This window comes from Engystomops pustulosus, chromosome 2, assembly GCF_040894005.1.
Source record: "Engystomops pustulosus chromosome 2, aEngPut4.maternal, whole genome shotgun sequence".
Classification (NCBI taxonomy): Eukaryota; Metazoa; Chordata; class Amphibia; order Anura; family Leptodactylidae; genus Engystomops; species Engystomops pustulosus.
This window is the reverse complement of record NC_092412.1, coordinates 18,405,761-18,421,747: the sequence shown is the minus strand read 5'-3', so window position 1 is coordinate 18,421,747 and position 15,987 is coordinate 18,405,761. Positions and strand designations below refer to the sequence as shown.

The following is a 15,987-nucleotide window of genomic DNA, read 5'->3' as shown; positions in this document are numbered from 1 at the left end:
CCCCCTATAACAGATATCTGCCCAAGCCAGTTACCCCCCCCAACCTATAATTCCATGTTACCTGAGGTCATGTAGTCAGGAGCGGCCTCCTCCTTACACGGCAGATGGAGCGTCCCATCCCTGACATCAGGCTGTAATACAGGACGCATGTTATCGGTGACAGTATGGATACAGGACCCGTGTTATCGGTGACAGTATGGATACAGGAGCCGTGTTATCGGTGACAGTATGGATACAGGAGCCGTGTTATCGGTGACAGTATGGATACAGGAGCCGTGTTATCGGTGACAGCATGGATACAGGAGCCGTGTTATCGGTGACAGCATGGATACAGGAGCCGTGTTATCGGTGACAGCATGGATAGAGGACCCGTGTTATCAGTGACAGCATGGATAGAGGACCCGTGTTATCAGTGACAGTGCGGATAGAGGACCCGTGTTATCAGTGACAGTATGGATACAGGACCCGTGTTATCAGTGACAGTATGGATACAGGACCCGTGTTATCAGTGACAGTATGGATACAGGACCCGTGTTATCAGTGACAGCATGGATAGAGGACCCGTGTTATCAGTGACAGCATGGATAGAGGACCCGTGTTATCAGTGACAGTATGGATACAGGACCCGTGTTATCAGTGACAGTATGGATACAGGACCCGTGTTATCAGTGACAGTATGGATACAGGACCCGTGTTCACCACGTATAATGTGATGTCTCTGTACCTGATACTCTTGCGCAGTCATCTCACTGTCTTCCTCTATAAAGTCCTCAAGACATTGATCCTGGTGATGTGTGATATCATCTCCCCCTGAAAGATATGAAGGGGCACAAAGTGCAAAAATAAGAGCCTGCCCCCTATGTGTGGACAACGCCCAATGCTTCTTATCCGTCCTTACCTGCCCCAACGTCTCCAGGAACGGCCGAGTCTTCCTCCTCCTTACACTGATGGAAGGTCCTGTCCTGATTGGTTACATTGGTCACATGACTGGAAGCAGCAACACAGATGAACGGCCCCTCTGCAGAAATGGGGGAGGGTCAATTTGGTCTGGGCCCCCCTTAAAGGTGAAGGTCTGACGTGTGAATATTTTTGATACTATTCCCCCCTATAACTACGACCAGGTACACACCAGCTGAGCGCAGCTCCGGAGCACCGACCTCCGCAGCCCCCCGCTGATCCGCTGAGTGGTCCCACACGCAGACTTCAGCCTCCTCTGACTTTATGGAATGCTACAAAACAGGAGAACTGGGGATAAGTGACCATCATCTACACACTGCATCCAATACAAGGGGCCAGACCGGATACTATTCACAGCTGAGGGTTCGTTTCACTATAGATGCACCTATCAATGTCGTACGCTGATAGTTTGTTACAATGTATCAGCGCAGGTAAAGTATTTCAGTCTGAAATTCTGGCTATATACAGGACCCGTGTTATCGGTGACTGTATGTTCTCCCTGGTAAAGGACTTTTAATTGCTTTTATTTCTCATTTTTGACATTCAATAAACTAAATTTCAGATTTTTTCCATAACATCTGTCTTTTTGTCTGTTTAAACTTGATCAGTGACAGCATGGATAGAGGACCCGTGTTATCAGTGAGAGTATGGATACAGGACCCGTGTTATCAGTGACAGTATGGATACAGGACCCGTGTTATCAGTGACAGCATGGATAGAGGACCCGTGTTATCAGTGACAGTATGGATACAGGACCCGTGTTATCAGTGACAGTATGGATACAGGACCCGTGTTATCAGTGACAGTATGGATACAGGACCCGTGTTATCAGTGACAGCATGGATAGAGGACCCGTGTTATCAGTGACAGCATGGATAGAGGACCCGTGTTATCGGTGACAGCATGGATACAGGACCCGTGTTATCAGTGAGAGTATGGATAGAGGACCCGTGTTATCAGTGACAGTATGGATAGAGGACAAGTGTTATCAGTGACAGTATGGATAGAGGACCCGTGTTATCAGTGACAGCATGGATACAGGACCCGTGTTATCAGTGACAGCATGGATAGAGGACCCGTGTTATCAGTGACAGTATGGATAGAGGACAAGTGTTATCAGTGACAGTATGGATAGAGGACCCGTGTTATCGGTGACAGCATGGATACAGGACCCGTGTTATCAGTGACAGCATGGATAGAGGACCCGTGTTATCAGTGACAGTATGGATAGAGGACAAGTGTTATCAGTGACAGTATGGATAGAGGACCCGTGTTATCAGTGACAGCATGGATACAGGACCCGTGTTATCAGTGACAGCATGGATAGAGGACCCGTGTTATCAGTGACAGTATGGATACAGGACCCGTGTTATCAGTGACAGCATGGATACAGGACCCGTGTTATCAGTGACAGCATGGATACAGGAGCCGTGTTATCGGTGACAGCATGGATACAGGAGCCGTGTTATCGGTGACAGCATGGATACAGGAGCCGTGTTATCAGTGACAGCGCGGATACAGGAGCCGTGTTATCGGTGACAGCATGGATACAGGACCCGTGTTATCGGTGACAGCATGGATACAGGACCCGTGTTATCGGTGACAGCATGGATACAGGACCCGTGTTATCGGTGACAGCATGCATAGAGGACCCGTGTTATCAGTGACAGCATGCATAGAGGACCCGTGTTATCAGTGACAGCATGGATAGAGGACCCGTGTTATCAGTGACAGTATGGATACAGGACCCGTGTTATCAGTGACAGCATGGATACAGGACCCGTGTTATCAGTGACAGCATGGATAGAGGACCCGTGTTATCAGTGACAGCATGCATAGAGGACCCGTGTTATCAGTGACAGCATGGATAGAGGACCCGTGTTATCAGTGACAGCATGGATAGAGGACCCGTGTTATCAGTGACAGCATGGATAGAGGACCCGTGTTATCAGTGACAGCATGGATAGAGGACCCGTGTTATCAGTGACAGCATGGATAGAGGACCCGTGTTATCGGTGACAGCATGGATACAGGAGCCGTGTTATCGGTGACAGCATGGATACAGGAGCCGTGTTATCGGTGACAGCATGGATACAGGAGCCGTGTTATCAGTGACAGCATGGATACAGGACCCGTGTTATCAGTGACAGTGCGGATACAGGAGCCGTGTTATCGGTGACAGCATGGATACAGGACCCGTGTTATCGGTGACAGCATGGATACAGGACCCGTGTTATCGGTGACAGCATGCATAGAGGACCCGTGTTATCAGTGACAGCATGCATAGAGGACCCGTGTTATCAGTGACAGCATGGATAGAGGACCCGTGTTATCAGTGACAGTATGGATACAGGACCCGTGTTATCAGTGACAGCATGGATACAGGACCCGTGTTATCAGTGACAGTATGGATACAGGACCCGTGTTCACCACGTATAATGTGATGTCTCTGTACCTGATACTCTTGCGCAGTCGTCTCACTCTCTTCCTCTATAAAGTCCTCAAGACATTGATCCTGGTGATGTGTGATATCATCTCCCCCTGAAAGATATGAAGGGGCACAAAGTGCAAAAATAAGAGCCTGACCCCCTAAGTGTGGACAACGCCCAATGCTTCTTATCCGTCCTTACCTGCCCCAACGTCTCCAGGAACGGCCGAGTCTTCCTCCTCCTTACACTGATGGAAGGTCCTGTCCTGATTGGTTACATTGGTCACATGACTGGAAGCAGCAACACAGATGAACGGCCCCTCTGCAGAAATGGGGGAGGGTCAATTTGGTCTGGGCCCCCCTTAAAGGTGAAGGTCTGACGTGTGAATATTTTTGATACTATTCCCCCCTATAACTACGACCAGGTACACACCAGCTGAGCGCAGCTCCGGAGCACCGACCTCCGCAGCCCCCCGCTGATCCGCTGAGTGGTCCCACACGCAGACTTCAGCCTCCTCTGACTTTATGGGATGCTACAAAACAGGAGAAATGGGGCTAAGTGACCATCATCTACACACTGCATCCAATACAAGGGGCCAGACCGGATACTATTCACAGCTGAGGGTTTGTTTCACTATAGATGCACCTATCAATGTCGTACGCTGATAGTTTGTTACAATGTATCAGCGCAGGTAAAGTATTTCAGTCTGAAATTCTGGCTATATACAGGACCCGTGTTATCGGTGACTGTATGTTCTCCCTGGTAAAGGACTTTTAATTGCTTTTATTTCTCATTTTTGACATTCAATAAACTAAATTTCAGATTTTTTCCATAACATCTGTCTTTTTGTCTGTTTAAACTTGATCAGTGACAGCATGGATAGAGGACCCGTGTTATCAGTGACAGCATGGATACAGGACCCGTGTTATCAGTGACAGCATGGATAGAGGACCCGTGTTATCAGTGACAGCATGGATACAGGACCCGTGTTATCAGTGACAGCATGGATAGAGGACCCGTGTTATCAGTGACAGCATGGATAGAGGACCCGTGTTATCAGTGACAGTATGGATAGAGGACCCGTGTTATCAGTGACAGCATGGATAGAGGACCCGTGTTATCAGTGACAGCATGGATAGAGGACAAGTGTTATCGGTGACAGCATGGATAGAGGACCCGTGTTATCAGTGACAGCATGGATAGAGGACCCGTGTTATCGGTGACAGCATGGATACAGGACCCGTGTTATCAGTGACAGCATGGATAGAGGACCCGTGTTATCAGTGACAGCATGGATAGAGGACCCGTGTTATCAGTGACAGCATGGATAGAGGACCCGTGTTATCAGTGACAGCATGGATAGAGGACCCGTGTTATCAGTGACAGTATGGATAGAGGACCCGTGTTATCAGTGACAGTATGGATAGAGGACCCGTGTTATCAGTGACAGCATGGATAGAGGACCCGTGTTATCGGTGACAGCATGGATAGAGGACCCGTGTTATCGGTGACAGCATGGATAGAGGACCCGTGTTATCGGTGACAGCATGGATAGAGGACCCGTGTTATCGGTGACAGCATGGATAGAGGACCCGTGTTATCGGTGACAGCATGGATAGAGGACCCGTGTTATCGGTGACAGCATGGATAGAGGACCCGTGTTATCGGTGACAGCATGGATAGAGGACCCGTGTTATCAGTGACAGCATGGATAGAGGACCCGTGTTATCGGTGACAGCATGGATAGAGGACCCGTGTTATCGGTGACAGCATGGATACAGGACCCGTGTTATCAGTGACAGCATGGATAGAGGACCCGTGTTATCAGTGACAGTATGGATAGAGGACCCGTGTTATCAGTGACAGTATGGATAGAGGACCCGTGTTATCAGTGACAGCATGGATAGAGGACCCATGTTATCAGTGACAGTATGGATAGAGGACAAGTGTTATCGGTGACAGCATGGATAGAGGACCCGTGTTATCAGTGACAGCATGGATAGAGGACCCGTGTTATCAGTGACAGCATGGATAGAGGACCCGTGTTATCGGTGACAGCATGGATACAGGACCCGTGTTATCAGTGACAGCATGGATAGAGGACCCGTGTTATCGGTGACAGCATGGATAGAGGACCCGTGTTATCGGTGACAGCATGGATAGAGGACCCGTGTTATCGGTGACAGCATGGATAGAGGACCCGTGTTATCGGTGACAGCATGGATAGAGGACCCGTGTTATCGGTGACAGCATGGATAGAGGACCCGTGTTATCGGTGACAGCATGGATAGAGGACCCGTGTTATCGGTGACAGCATGGATAGAGGACCCGTGTTATCGGTGACAGCATGGATAGAGGACCCGTGTTATCGGTGACAGCATGGATAGAGGACCCGTGTTATCGGTGACAGCATGGATAGAGGACCCGTGTTATCGGTGACAGCATGGATAGAGGACCCGTGTTATCGGTGACAGCATGGATAGAGGACCCGTGTTATCAGTGACAGCATGGATAGAGGACCCGTGTTATCGGTGACAGCATGGATAGAGGACCCGTGTTATCGGTGACAGCATGGATAGAGGACCCGTGTTATCGGTGACAGCATGGATAGAGGACCCGTGTTATCGGTGACAGCATGGATAGAGGACCCGTGTTATCGGTGACAGCATGGATAGAGGACCTGTGTTATCAGTGACAGTATGGATACAGGACCCGTGTTATCAGTGACAGCATGCATAGAGGACCTGTGTTATCAGTGACAGTATGGATACAGGACCCGTGTTATCAGTGACAGTATGGATACAGGACCCGTGTTATCAGTGACAGTATGGATACAGGACCCGTGTTATCAGTGACAGTATGGATACAGGACCCGTGTTATCAGTGACAGTATGGATACAGGACCCGTGTTATCAGTGACAGTATGGATACAGGACCCGTGTTATCGGTGACAGCATGGATAGAGGACCTGTGATATCAGTGACAGTATGGATACAGGACCCGTGTTATCAGTGACAGTATGGATAGAGGACCCGTGTTATCAGTGACAGTATGGATACAGGACCCGTGTTATCAGTGACCGTATGGATAGAGGACCCGTGTTATCAGTGACAGTATGGATAGAGGACCCGTGTTATCAGTGACAGTATGGATACAGGACCCGTGTTATCAGTGACAGTATGGATACAGGACCCGTGTTATCAGTGACAGCATGGATACAGGACCCGTGTTATCAGTGATAGTATGGATAGAGGACCCGTGTTCACCACGTATAATGTGATGTCTCTGTACCTGATACTCTTGCGCAGTCATCTCACTGTCTTCCTCTATAAAGTCCTCAAGACATTGATCCTGGTGATGTGTGATATCATCTCCCCCTGAAAGATATGAAGGGGCACAAAGTGCAAAAATAAGAGCCTGCCCCCTATGTGTGGACAACGTCCAATGCTTCTTATCCGTCCTTACCTGCCCCAACGTCCCCAGGAACGGCCGAGTCTTCCTCCTCCTTACACTGATGGAAGGTCCTGTCCCCTGACGGCGGAGCCTGCCCCATGCACAGAGGGGAATTATATGTATAAGTTATATAATAAGAGGTATACTGTATATCAGAACCTGGAGTGAACGCTACATCAGAGGAGGTCTGACCACTGGGACCCCTGCAAGCATGAGAACGGGGGTCCAGACTTCTGAGAAGGGTTCTCAGGACCCCCATATTCATGATCAGCGTGGACCCCCACTTATCTAGCAGTTATTCTGTATACATTGAATACCCCTTGTGTCTACATACCTGGCCCTGAGAACACTCGGGGGTCCGGCACTTCCTCGGGGGGCTTCCTTCTCTGTGTGCAGCTGTGAAGATAACACATTGATGATGACACCAGATATCAATAGCTCACAGAAGCCGATCACTGATATGTATTGTGGGGTCGGGTCTGTAGTGTCCCGATGACCTTTGACACTCGCCTCAAACATCCTCATCAGGGAAGAATCTCCCCGGGACAAAGAAGAAACCACATTTTTGGTGTTATAGGGGCGCCCCGTCTCCCCGTTGCTAATATTACACTTTCAGTCATGTGACGACTGCAGCCAATCACTGAGCTTGGTGTTCATGTGAGTAAGAAACGTTCTGATTGGTTACATTGGTCACATGACTGGAAGCAGCAACACAGATGAACGGCCCCTCTGCAGAAATGGGGGAGGGTCAATATGGTCTGGGACCCCCTTAAAGGTGAAGGTCTGACGTGTGAATATTTTTGATACTATTCCCCCCTATAACTACGACCAGGTACACACCAGCTGAGCGCAGCTCCGGAGCACCGACCTCCACAGCCCCCCGCTGATCCGCTGAGTGGTCCCACACGCAGACTTCAGCCTCCTCTGACTTTATGGGAAGCTACAGAACAGGAGAACTGGGGATAAGTGACCATCATCTACACACAGCATCCAATACAAGGGCCCAGACCGGATACTATTCACAGCTGAGAGTTCGTTTCACTGTTACAATGTATTGGTGCAGGTAAAGTATTTCAATCTGGAATTCTGGCTATATATCTGACTCAATACAACTGTAACAAACCCTCAGCTGTGTCAAGTATGTAAAGAGTTTTACTGAAAGATAAGTCACCTTTTGGGTGTCTCTATGCAGATTCCTGCCAGGTTCTGGGATCCTTGGGGGAGGATTGTCTTCTGTTAGAGGAGGAGAAGGAGAGGAATCCCCGGATATCAGACCCTGGACCTCGCTGCACCCGTCTGACACATGACGCCCCCTCTGCTCTGACACACAGAGGTCTGCAGATCTTCTCACTACCACATAATCCTAAAACACAGAGAACTGTAGTGACCATGCAGACTGCAGCCAGTGTTATGTATTGTCCCTGGAGAGATGTGTAATCACACCTTTGTGTATATTGTTAGTAGCAGCAGGACAGTGATTTATGAATGTTATATTCCAGGACTGTAGCTTCTCCCAGGTATTTTCTAACACTGCTTTGATCTGTATCCGTTGGAATATGTAGTCTGAAAGCTCCTTCCCTCTGATTTGAGTATATCACAGTCCTGCTGCTACTAAAACATTCCCAGGGATAGGATTACACATCTCTCCAGGGAAAATACATAACATTGGCTGCAGAGAGCAGAGCAGTGTGAGGACATGCCCGCAGCAGCTACAACCCTGTAATATAAATCCATATTTCACAGTCCTGCTGCTACTAACAACACACATAAAGGTCTTATCTCTCCAGGGATAATACATAACACTTGGAATATAAATCAGATGACTCTTCCCGGCGCCCCTCACCTCTCCGGTCAGCAGGCAGATGATCTCCAGGGTCAGGTTTAGGAGTTTGTCGATGATCACATCTTTGTTCTTGTCAATCATGAGCGAGTGACGGACGTGATCCATGAAGGGAATCTCCATGCTCATTACTCGTTGTCTGCCGAGAGTGAAAAAGAAATTATACATCGATTAATAAACCAATATCATCCCTGACCGCGAAATGTGAGGTCATCGGCCAATGACATCATCAGACACAGGCAGACCAAGTCACTGATTTCGAGGGCGTCTACAAAAGTCAAACATTTTACACCCAGAAGACGTTTTAGGGTAATAGAAGATATTTTAGGGTCATACATCTGTGTTTCTGGCTCCAGATTTACAATATTTGTTTGTAAATTACACCCCCCCCCCCAATTGCACCTAAAAAATCCTCAAAACCCTTTCTGCTAACCAACATTTCAGTTATTATTACATATTCTCCCTCCTCACAAATAATTATTACATATACAATAAGCCCCTTTTACAAATGATTGATTTAAAAAAAAAAACAACAACAAAAAAAACCTGTACTCGCCTCTGGCAGCGGGTCCTGCGTCTTCTTTCTTTCACCGGCGGCCAGCCAGGAAGGGGTGCGCGGCCACGTCCCTCCAGTTAATCACTGTGTTATGTGTGCAAAGGATTATGGGAATTGTAGTCAATTCTGGATTGATATCCAAAGAAAGTGGGTAACAATAAAACTACATTTCCCAAAATCTGCACGTAAGTAAAAATTAGGCTTCAACAAAATGGCCGCCGCCTGATCGTAAAACTAGGTGACACAGGCAAAATGGACGCCATTCCGTAGGAATCCTGCAGGGCGCTGCTGACATCTTCTGGCAGTTAATGGAATTGCAAGATAGGAGGTCATGTTGTGAAGCACCAGGGTAACGGGATTGTTTTTTGACCCAGAGTGCACCGCGGCCGGGCGTCCTTAGTAACGTAGAGAGAGACGATACGGACATCATGGGGCAGGATTATTACTCGGTGTTAGAAATAACCCGCAGCGCAGGGGATGCTGACATCAAGAAGGCGTAAGTGACCATAGATGGATGGACTACTACTCCCAGGAGATCACCGGAGTTGTGGTCTTACTACAGCTACATAACCGTATAATAATAATAACCTCCTAGGTCTTAACGGGGCGCAGGGCAGTTGTAGTTTTGTATGATAGGGAGCATCAGAGATACCAGGGCATGCTGGGAGTTGTAGTTTTGTATGATAGGGAGCATCAGAGATACCAAGGGATGCTGGGAGTTGTAGTTTTGTATGATAGGGAGCATCAGAGATACCAGGGCATGCTGGGAGTTGTAGTTTTGTATAATAAGGAGCATCAGAGATACCAGGGCATGCTGGGAGTTGTAGTTTTGTATGATAGGGAGCATCAGAGAAACCAAGGGATGCTGGGAGTTGTAGTTTTGTATGATAGGGAGCATCAGAGATACCAGGGCATGCTGGGAGTTGTAGTTTTGAATGATAGGGAGCATCAGAGATACCAGGGCATGCTGGGAGTTGTAGTTTTATATGATAGGGAGCATCAGAGATACCAGGGCATGTTGGGAGTTGTAGTTTTGTATGATAGGGAGCATCAGAGATACCAGGGCATGCTGGGAGTTGTAGTTTTGTATGATAGGGAGCATCAGAGATACCAAGGGATGCTGGGAGTTGTAGTTTTGTATGATAGGGAGCATCAGAGATACCAGGGCATGCTGGGAGTTGTAGTTTTGTATAATAAGGAGCATCAGAGATACCAGGGCATGCTGGGAGTTGTAGTTTTGTATGATAGTGAGCATCAGAGAAACCAAGGGATGCTGGGAGTTGTAGTTTTGTATGATAGGGAGCATCAGAGATACCAGGGCATGCTGGGAGTTGTAGTTTAATATGATAGGGAGCATCAGAGATACCAGGGCATGTTGGGAGTTGTAGTTTTGTATGATAGGGAGCATCAGAGATACCAGGGCATGCTGAGAATTGTAGTTTTTGTGTCACCCCTCATCCTCATAGACTGTAAGCTCCTGTGTCACCCCCTCATCCTCATAGACTGTAAGCTCTTGTGTCACCCCCTCCTCCTCATAGACTGTAAGTTCTTGTGTCACCCCCTCATCCTCATAGACTGTAAGCTCTTGTGTCACCCCCTCATCCTCATAGACTGTAAGCTCTTGTGTCACCTCCTCATCCTCATAGACTGTAAGCTCTTGTGTCACCCCCTCATCCTCATAGACTGTAAGCTCTTGTGTCACCCCCTCCTCCTCATAGACTGTAAGTTCTTGTGTCACCCCCTCATCCTCATAGACTGTAAGCTCTTGTGTCACCCCCTCATCCTCATAGACTGTAAGCTCTTGTGTCACCTCCTCATCCTCATAGACTGTAAGCTCTTGTGTCACCCCCTCATCCTCATAGACTGTAAGCTCTTGTGTCACCCCCTCCTCCTCATAGACTGTAAGCTCTTGTGTCACCCCCTCATCCTCATAGACTGTAAGCTCTTGTGTCACCCCCTCATCCTCATAGACTGTAAGCTCTTGTGTCACCCCCCCTCCTCATAGACTGTAAGCTCTTGTGTCACCCCCTCATCCTCATAGACTGTAAGCTCTTGTGCCCCCCCTCATCCTCATAGACTGTAAGTTCTTGTGTCACCCCCTCATCCTCATAGACTGTAAGCTCTTGTGTCACCCTCATCCTCATAGACTGTAAGCTCTTGTGTCACCCCCTCATCCTCATAGACTGTAAGCTCCTGTGTCACCCCCTCATCCTCATAGACTGTAAGCTCTTGTGTCCCCCCTCATCCTCATACACTGTAAGCTCTTGTGTCACCCCCTCATCCTCATAGACTGTAAGCTCTTGTGTCACCTCCTCATCCTCATAGACTGTAAGCTCTTGTGTCACCCCCTCATCCTCATAGACTGTAAGCTCTTGTGTCACCCCTCATCCTCATAGACTGTAAGCTCCTGTGTCACCCCCTCATCCTCATAGACTGTAAGCTCTTGTGTCATCCCTCATCCTCCTCATCCTCATAGACATGGAGCACCAGAGGTATCAGAGCATGCTGGGAGTTGTAGTTTTCTGTACTCCTGTGATGTGATCAGATGTCCTCTGTTTTTCTGGGTCCAGGTATCGGAAACTTGCGCTGAAGTATCATCCATTGAAAAACAAGGAGGCCTCCGCCCCGCACCGCTTCCGGCAGATCGCCGAGGCCTACGACGTGCTCAGCGACCGTGAGTAAAGATATAGAAGGCAGTGTTATTTCTCACAGCTTAGGGTTTGTTACAGTTCCATCCAGGGTATATGGCGCTCTGTAAGGTAAGGGATACATTGTATCTATGCTGTTACACTGTAACAAACTCTCAGGACAGGACATGGATTTGTCCTGATGATTGGCTTATTTTCGAACACACCGTAACAAACCCTCAGCTGTGGTGAGTATTAGGTGGGCATAAGAAAATAAAACATCACATCTTATCTCTGAGCAGTCAGGAAGAAGGCGACGTATGACAAGTTTGGAGAGGAGGGTCTGAAAGGCGGGATCCCAGCGGAGTTTGGGGGTCTTGATGCCTGGACCTCAGGGTACGTGTATCATGGGAATCCTGACAAGACCTTCAAGGAGTTTTTCGGGGGAGACAATCCATTTGCAGGTAAGATGAAGCTGAATATGGGTTGGGGAGGGGTTAATACATATTTGGGGACCATTGTCAGTATATGAGGGCACCATGCTGGGGGTTGTAGTACGTGTGGGGATCCATCCTCTCTACAATTATTTTACTGCCTTCCTCTGCAGATTTCTTCACACCAGACGGGTCTGAGGTGAACACAGGATTTGGGGGGCTGAGAGGAAGAGGAGTCAAGAAACAGGACCCTCCGATCGAGAGGGATCTCTACCTGTCCCTGGAGGACTTGTACTTTGGATGCACAAAAAAGATCAAAATTTCCCGGAGGGTAAGGAGCGAGGCTGACCTGCAGAGGATATAATGACTCAGACTCTCAGGACCGGGCTGATCAGGCACCTAGTCCCTCATTCAGATGCCCTGGCTCAGACACCTGCTCCCTCACTGAGACACCATGGCTCAGGCACCTGCTCCCTCATTGAGGCACCCTGTCTCAGGCACCTGCTCCCTCATTCAGACACTGTAGCTAAGGCACCTGCTCACTCACAGAGACACCATGGCTCAGGCAGCTGCTCCCTCATACAGACACCCTGGCTCAGGCACCTGCTCCCTCACTGAGACACCTTTGCTCAGGCACCTGCTCCCTCATTCAGAAACCCTGGCTCAGGCACCTGCTCCCTCATTCAGACACTGTAGCTAAGGCACCTGCTCACTCACAGAGACACCATGGCTCAGGCAGCTACTCCCTCATACAGACACCCTGGCTCAGGCACCTGCTCCCTCACTGAGACACCTTTGCTCAGGCACCTGCTCCCTCATTCAGAAACCCTGGCTCAGGCACCTGCTCCCTCATTGAGACACCCTGTCTCAGGCAGCTGCTCCCTCATTCAGACACCCTGGCTCAGGCATCTCCTCCCTCATTCAGACACCCTGGCTCAGGCAGCTGCTCCCTCATTCAGACACCCTAGCTCAGACACCTGCTCCCTCACTGAGACACCCTGGCTCAGGCACCTGCTCCGTCCCTGAGACACCCTGACTCAGGCACCTGTTCCCTCACTGAGACAAACTGGCTCAGGCACCTGCTTCCTCAATCAGACACCTGCTCCCTCATTCAGACACCCTGGCTCAGGCACCTCCTCCATCATTGAGACACCATAGCTCAGGCACCTGCTCCCTCACAGAGACACCATGGCTCAGGCAACTGCTCCCTCACACAGACACCCTGGCTCAGGCACCTGCTCCCTCACTGAGACACCTTGGCTCAGGAACTTGCTCCCTCATTCAGAAACCCTGGCTCAGGCAACTGCTCCCTCATTGAGACCCCCTGTCTCAGGCAGCTGCTCCCTCATTCAGACACCATGGCTCAGGCATCTCCTCCCTCATTGAGACACCCTGGCTCAGGCAGCTGCTCCCTCATTCAGACACCATGGCTCAGGCATCTCCTCTCTCATTGAGACACCCTGGCTCAGGCACCTGCTCTGTCCCTGACACACCCTGGCTCAGGCACCTGTTCCCTCACTGAGACAAACTGGCTCAGGCACCTGCTCCCTCACTGAGACACCCTGGCTCAGGCACCTGCTCCCTCACTGAGACACCCTGGCTCAGGCACTTGCTCCCTCACTGCGACAACTGGGCTCAGGCACCTGCTTCCTCACTGAGACACCCTGACTCAGGCACCTGCTCCCTCATTCAGACACCCTGGCTCAGGCACCTGCTTCTTCACTGAGACAACCTGGCTCAGGCACCTGCTCCCTAATTCAGAGACTCTGGCTATGACACCTGCTCCCTCACTGAGACAACCGGGCTCAGACACCTGCTCTCTCATTCAGACAACTGGGCTCAGACACCTGCTCTCTCACTGAGACACCCTGGCTCAGGCACCTGCTCCCTCACTGAGACAACCGGGCTCAGACACCTACTCCCTCATTCAGACACCGTAGCTCAGGCAGCTGCTCCCTCACTGAGACAACCGGGCTCAGGCAGCTGCTCCCTCATTGAGACAACTGGGCATAGACACCTGATCCTTCACTGAGACACCGTGGCTCAGGCACCTGCTCCCTCACTGAGACACCGTGGCTCAGGCACCTGCTCCCTCACTGAGACACTGTGGCTCAGGCACCTGCTCCCTCATTCAGACACCCTGGCTCAGGCACTTGCTCCCTCATTAAGACACCCTGGCTCAGGCACCTGCTCCCTCACTGAGACACCTTTGCTCAGGCACCTGCTCCCTCATTCAGAAACCCTGTCTCAGGCACCTGCTCCCTCATTGAGACACCCTGTCTCAGGCAGCTGCTCCCTCATTCAGACACCCTGGCTCAGGCATCTCCTCCCTCATTCAGACACCCTGGCTCAGGCAGCTGCTCCCTCATTCAGACACCCTGGCTCAGGCATCTCCTCCCTCATTCAGACACCCTGGCTCAGGCAGCTGCTCCCTCATTCAGACACCCTAGCTCAGACACCTGCTCCCTCACTGAGACACCCTGGCTCAGGCACCTGCTCCGTCCCTGAGACACCCTGGCTCAGGCACCTCCTCCATCATTGAGACACCATAGCTCAGGCACCTGCTCCCTCACAGAGACACCATGGCTCAGGCAACTGCTCCCTCACACAGACACCCTGGCTCAGGCACCTGCTCCCTCACTGAGACACCTTGGCTCAGGAACTTGCTCCCTCATTCAGAAACCCTGGCTCAGGCAACTGCTCCCTCATTGAGACCCCCTGTCTCAGGCAGCTGCTCCCTCATTCAGACACCATGGCTCAGGCATCTCCTCCCTCATTGAGACACCCTGGCTCAGGCAGCTGCTCCCTCATTCAGACACCATGGCTCAGGCATCTCCTCCCTCATTGAGACACCCTGGCTCAGGCACCTGCTCTGTCCCTGACACACCCTGGCTCAGGCACCTGTTCCCTCACTGAGACAAACTGGCTCAGGCACTTGCTCCCTCACTGAGACACCCTGGCTCAGGCACCTGCTCCCTCACTGAGACACCCTGGCTCAGGCACTTGCTCCCTCACTGCGACAACTGGGCTCAGGCACCTGCTTCCTCACTGAGACACCCTGACTCAGGCACCTGCTCCCTCATTCAGACACCCTGGCTCAGGCACCTGCTTCTTCACTGAGACAACCTGGCTCAGGCACCTGCTCCCTAATTCAGAGACTCTGGCTATGACACCTGCTCCCTCACTGAGACAACCGGGCTCAGACACCTGCTCCCTTATTCAGACACCCTGGCTCAGGTACCTGCTCCCTCACTGAGACACTGTGGCTCAGGCACCTGCTCCCTCACTGAGACAACCGGGCTCAGACACCTACTCCCTCATTCAGACACCGTAGCTCAGGCAGCTGTTCCCTCACTGAGACAACCGGGCTCAGGCAGCTGCTCCCTCATTGAGACAACTGGGCTCAGACACCTGATCCTTCACTGAGACACCCTAGCTCAGGCACCTGCTCCCTCACTGAGACACCGTGGCTCAGGCACCTGCTCCCTCACTGAGACACTGTGGCTCAGGCACCTGCTCCCTCATTCAGACACCCTGGCTCAGGCACTTGCTCCCTCATTAAGACACCCTGGCTTAGGCACCTGCTCCCTCACTGAGATAACCTGGCTCAGGTACCTGCTATCTCATTTAGATACTAAGGTTCACGCACCTGCTCTCTCACCCAGACATAGGGCCAGCAACTTTCTCCCTA

General features: G+C 50.5%; 2 protein-coding genes across 5 annotated transcripts in view; one reads left to right on the top strand and one right to left on the bottom strand.

Moving 5' to 3' along the window:
- The window catches only part of LOC140117294 (uncharacterized), a 24,035-nt gene extending 14,256 nt beyond the window's left edge, over positions 1 to 9,779 (bottom strand). Inside the window, exons 1-14 of one of the 4 annotated variants that reach the window (XM_072133845.1) lie at positions 9,236 to 9,569; positions 8,683 to 8,818; positions 8,011 to 8,202; positions 7,680 to 7,779; positions 7,174 to 7,235; positions 6,852 to 6,930; positions 6,678 to 6,763; positions 3,819 to 3,918; positions 3,588 to 3,707; positions 3,413 to 3,498; positions 1,130 to 1,229; positions 899 to 1,018; positions 725 to 810; positions 62 to 131 (exon numbers count right to left, since the gene is read on the bottom strand). In XM_072133845.1, coding sequence (XP_071989946.1) covers positions 62 to 131; positions 725 to 810; positions 899 to 1,018; positions 1,130 to 1,229; positions 3,413 to 3,498; positions 3,588 to 3,707; positions 3,819 to 3,918; positions 6,678 to 6,763; positions 6,852 to 6,930; positions 7,174 to 7,235; positions 7,680 to 7,779; positions 8,011 to 8,202; positions 8,683 to 8,808 — 1,327 coding nt within the window. In that variant the 5' untranslated portion in view covers positions 8,809 to 8,818; positions 9,236 to 9,569. Of the gene's footprint in view, positions 1 to 61; positions 132 to 724; positions 811 to 898; positions 1,019 to 1,129; positions 1,230 to 3,412; positions 3,499 to 3,587; positions 3,708 to 3,818; positions 3,919 to 6,677; positions 6,764 to 6,851; positions 6,931 to 7,173; positions 7,236 to 7,679; positions 7,780 to 8,010; positions 8,203 to 8,682; positions 8,819 to 9,235 lie in introns of all 4 variants that reach the window. The other 3 variants (XM_072133844.1, XM_072133841.1, XM_072133843.1) reach the window with 3 other exon arrangements.
- DNAJB13 (DnaJ heat shock protein family (Hsp40) member B13) overlaps positions 9,491 to 15,987 on the top strand; it is an 18,522-nt gene continuing 12,025 nt past the window's right edge. Inside the window, exons 1-4 of the mRNA XM_072133852.1 lie at positions 9,491 to 9,731; positions 11,806 to 11,909; positions 12,165 to 12,326; positions 12,470 to 12,627. Of these exons, the coding sequence (XP_071989953.1) occupies positions 9,664 to 9,731; positions 11,806 to 11,909; positions 12,165 to 12,326; positions 12,470 to 12,627 (492 nt within the window). The 5' untranslated portion in view covers positions 9,491 to 9,663. The remainder of the gene's footprint in view (positions 9,732 to 11,805; positions 11,910 to 12,164; positions 12,327 to 12,469; positions 12,628 to 15,987) is intronic.